Source organism: Antrostomus carolinensis, unplaced genomic scaffold (genome assembly GCF_000700745.2).
Source record: "Antrostomus carolinensis isolate BGI_N321 unplaced genomic scaffold, ASM70074v2 scaffold6030, whole genome shotgun sequence".
Taxonomy (NCBI): domain Eukaryota; kingdom Metazoa; phylum Chordata; class Aves; order Caprimulgiformes; family Caprimulgidae; genus Antrostomus; species Antrostomus carolinensis.
The window spans coordinates 117,769-122,265 of NW_010286375.1; the positions used below are offsets into that span (position 1 = coordinate 117,769).

Below are 4,497 nucleotides of genomic sequence, written 5' to 3' on the forward strand. Positions count from 1 at the left end.
GGACTAATTTTAGTAGCTTGAAGAAAGTTGATGGTAAAGTTTTCCAGCTCCTGTTTTATGTTCACTTGGTTAATGAATGCCAAATACGAAAAGACAAGATTGTGAGAATGATGGATTTGAGGCAGAAAATGGCAAGTGGTATTTTAAGCATTCTGTCTTCCTTACCTAGAAAGCAAGTCTTTCTCTTCCTTCCTTTAATAAGTGATGGGTAAAAATAGTGGACTACAGGTCTGAAGAGAGAAAACCAAACCTGTGGATATTTTTTTGGTACCTTGACACTAGCCAAAATAGTGGTTTTGGGGAGCAAGCTCTAGGCCATCAGTTTTCTTTCAGGCACAGGGTAATGGAGCTTAACGTAGTGCCCGATTTAGGACCCAGCTGCCTCTGTCTTTTTTCTGTCAGAATTAATCACAGTTCCCCATTACAGGAAGCTGAGTGCATCTGTCAGATCTCATAAGCCCGCTGCTTTGTCGTCGCTGCAAAACTATGTCTTAAATTACTCGTTTCACACAAAGTTCACAGAGATGAAGAAAGATTTGTAAATATGTGCGGCAGCTTAATTGACTCGTGTGGCATCAAAATAACTGCTCAGAGCAGGAACTCTGCTCTGATCCTGTCATTCCTTAAATATTTAACAGTTGAGGTCTTGCAACACATATGTGCATTTGTGTGGGCCAACCTGCCCTACTCCCAGCTGGGGCAAGGACCAGCCCTTCCCTATGTCAGAGATCAGTGGGAAAGGGGGTTATAGGTTTTGGGGTGGCAGAGTTGAAGAGCTTTTTTGGTGGCTCTGGTGTGTTGGCTGGCTCTTTAGGAGATTCTGTGGTCTGAGTGGGTGGCCTCATCTTTGAAACTCATTGTGATGTTTTAAAGGACTCAAGATATTTTTTCTTAAGAGATTCTTTCCCTCAGATGGTAGATGTCATTGGGATTACTGTGAAGACCTGCCCAAGCAGTCTAAAATAAGATAAATATAAGAATCAGGAGGTGAAATTAAACTTTTCATTGTCGGTTGTCCTTTTCATTGCAAATGAGAAGCGAAGAGGTTTTGGGGGCAGCTTGTGTGCAATAGGCTCCGTTGCGGGTTCAGACTGTGATGCTGACCGCTAACTCCTCTTTGTTTCTTTTTCCTTCCAGGGGACACCTGGCAAACCAGGTCCAAGGGGGCAGCGTGGTCCAACGGTAATGATTCACTTCTTCATTCTGCTGCATTTTGAAAGCTTGTTAAGACCAGGAGAAAGTATGATCTGATTTATATCTTCACTGGGTGGGATCTGGCTGTCAGCAGTGAAAGCAAAGCTGAGGGACATGGTGATTTGGGGCTGGGGCTCACCAGGGAACATGCTTTAACATCATAACAAGATCTAACCTCCAGTGGAAGTGACCAAGGCTCCTGTCATTACCTTCCTGCTGGTGGGACGGCTCCTTGACCCAGTGCAGCTCAGGCACTTGGGTTCTTTGCTTGATCACAATGTAGTACTGTGGGTAGCAGAAGGGCTAAAATGTCATCTTTTGTATCTTTTTAAGGGTCCACGTGGGGAAAGAGGCCCTAGGGGAAGCACCGGGAAACCTGGCCCAAAGGTAAGGTTTTGGGGAATCTATGATGATAATTATGAATTGAATTGTGTCCTAAAAACTGTCAGCATAAGAAACCATCTGGTTCATTGCCCTTTGTTTCCTTTCTCTCATTTCTCTATTGTATTGTGAAAGCTGGGCCTTCCTGCTCTTCATTGCCCAGCTAAATGTTTCATAACCCACCCATCAAATATATGTTTAGATCATGAAACGTGTTGGCCCACATCAAGTGCATGCACGAATTAAGAGCTGTTGCAACCAGAAAAGGAGGAAGTACCCCCATGTCATGGACCAGCACAACCCCACAATCCACTGATGCTTCCCCTATTTTTTGGTGTTTAAGTAGCATTTGAACCACTTCAGAAGCTTTATACTGTGCCATGTGTGAACTGGTACATATTACCAACAGTGACCACCAGTGGTGGTCTCCAGAACCTTGCACTTTGCCAAACCCACCATTGAGCACTAAGCAAAATAGAGATTTTTCTGCCAGCTAACCTGGAGGCACCCTTGGCTCCAGAACCTGCTGCAGAGACTGATTAAGTGACCATCAATTGCTGGGCATGATGGAAGCAAAGCTTTTGTAGTGAGATGTTGTCACCACCACGCTGCTGGCTTTAAAAATAAATATCTCGGCTTTGTGTCGGCATGAATTTTTGATAAATACCTCATCTTTGCAGCGGCATTTATCTCTCAGAGGGAGGCCGCTATCTGGTGGAAATATCCTGAGCTTGCTGGCGTTATCTTTCCTGTATTTTCAAGCAATGTGGGGGGAACGAGCAGCTGCTCGTTTGTCACTGGATGCTGCCCCTGACACAGAATTATTAATAGAGAGGGGCTGGCGGAGTGTGGTGTCACCATGGGCCTGGTGCCATTTGAATTCTTTGTGCATAGCAGCTGCAATGGTGTGATATATGTATTTTTAATGGTGTGTTTTGTTTATTCATAAAAGGGCAACTCTGGTGGTGATGGCCCCCCCGGTCCTCCTGGCGAAAGGGTAAGAGAAGCTGGTGGGGCTCAGGCAGGACTCAGTACAAGCCCATTAGTGTAACATGGCAGATGAGACGGGTTTGCAGGGCTGAGATGGTGCTGAGGGTTTTTTACAGTGAGCATCCTATCAAGTAACCTATGAAGCAGAGAGGGGTGGGCAGCCTGCTGGAGCCAGGATGCAGCTTAGCATACCTTGGTCAGCAAAAAGGAAAAATCTGGTTTTTTAGGGGGGAAAAAAAACGGCAAACAAATAACATTTTTAGACATACGAGGTGAAACATGCTTGTGTGGAGAAAGGTCTCACAAGTCACCTTCAGCTCTTAGGTCCTTTCTGAGCAATCCAAGGAAGGCTCAAATGGACCTTCCGTGTCTTGTGTGAGCATCTCTCCATGGGAAAAGGGAAAAGTCACCCACGGTAATACATTAAATTGGTCCCTGCTTTGCATCTGCTGTTGTGACAGCAAGGGCGAGGGGGAAGCTGCTGCTGACACTACTCCAGGGAAGCAGCACTTTGAAGAGCATCAGCCACCTTGCAGCACTGGTCCCAAAGCCACCGGGTGCTCTTCTTTTTCATTCCTGCAGGAGCTGGTAGCTCCCAGGTGTCCTCACTGGAGGTGGGATGGGAAAAGACCTATTTTTCATAGTACTGGGAGTGAAAAGCACAAAGTGGTTGATACTCTCCTTCATATTTGCAGTGCTTTCTGCAACGGGATGGTAACTTGTTTCAACATGCCCAGTGGTTCTTATCTCTCCATGCATTTTTTTCAAGGGATGGCTTCATGTAGCTGCATCTCGCACTTCAGGGCATTACTTTGGCATAGAAGCAGCTGGCTTTCCATATCTTTGTGCTCATCTGCTGTTCACACAAAGCTAGTACTTCGTAGCAAAGCACTATAAGTTCCTTAACCATATTTTCTGTCTTGTTTTGTGTCCCAGGGACCACCAGGGCCTCAAGGACCAACTGGATTTCCTGGACCAAAAGGCCCCCCTGTAAGTAACTCTCTTTCTAGAACATGCAAAGAAATACATAGTCTTTCCCATCCAGCTGTGATTGCCTGTGCCAGCTCAGTCTTAGCCGCTTCTCTGACAAGCGGTGATGTACCCAATAAAAGGCATCACTGAGACATCATGATAATAACTTGACAGATTAAGATTTTAAATAGCCAAGTAAATTGCAACTGATTATAAATGCTCATTTCCTAAAGACTCTGTATCGCTAGGATCTTTTATGGTTGCTCTGTTCTTTATTTTCCCTCTGTATACTGGGAGGACAGCACAACAGAGTAACACTTATGTCTCTGCAATTACTATACACTGGTGGGGGATCTCAGAAACCTTTTTGGAGTGATTTCCTTCCCTGCAGTGGAGAGCTTGCTCCTGCTCTGGACCTGTAAGATAAATCTTCTCTGTGGGAGATGTATGTTTCAGGGTTCTGAGCACCCCAATTTTGCTGTAAAATGGATGTGAGGATGCAAGCAGGTTTGATTCAGTCCTTATCAGTTTTACTACTGAACACTTGGTCATGTTCTTTCTCACCCTGGTTTTCTGCTGTAGGGTCCTCCTGGGAAGGATGGATTGCCTGGTCACCCCGGACAGAGAGGAGAAACCGTAAGTAGCAAAAAAATCTTGGTAGATCATTAGTCCTGAGTCTCGTCTTGCCAGTTGGATTTTCTAAACCCTTCTGTGCAACTGGGGAGATGTGGCCACACCTTTGGTTTCCCTGGAGGTCTGTATCTCTCCAGCTGCACAGGATGGTCTATGGGAAGCAACTCTTTTGTGAGCAGGACGGGTTGGTCTAATAATGATTTGTGTGAAGGCTGTGCACCAACTTCTCTCTCTCTGTCCCTTTAGTAGATTGTGGAGGTCATGTGCATCATGCATGGAGAAAATATGAATGGAGAGATGTAGCAATGCCGATGACCGGCATCGGAA

At 45.5% G+C, this 4,497-nt stretch overlaps 1 protein-coding gene across 1 annotated transcript in view; it reads left to right on the forward strand.

Annotated features, from left to right (window-relative positions):
* LOC104523499 (collagen alpha-1(V) chain-like) overlaps nucleotides 1-4,173 on the forward strand; it is a gene marked incomplete at both ends in the record, with an annotated part of 85,401 nt that extends 81,228 nt beyond the window's left edge. The window contains 5 exons of the mRNA XM_010166133.1: nucleotides 1,138-1,182; nucleotides 1,528-1,581; nucleotides 2,528-2,572; nucleotides 3,502-3,555; nucleotides 4,120-4,173. Coding sequence (XP_010164435.1) covers nucleotides 1,138-1,182; nucleotides 1,528-1,581; nucleotides 2,528-2,572; nucleotides 3,502-3,555; nucleotides 4,120-4,173 — 252 coding nt within the window. The remainder of the gene's footprint in view (nucleotides 1-1,137; nucleotides 1,183-1,527; nucleotides 1,582-2,527; nucleotides 2,573-3,501; nucleotides 3,556-4,119) is intronic.
* Between the last annotated feature and the right edge of the window lie 324 nt (nucleotides 4,174-4,497).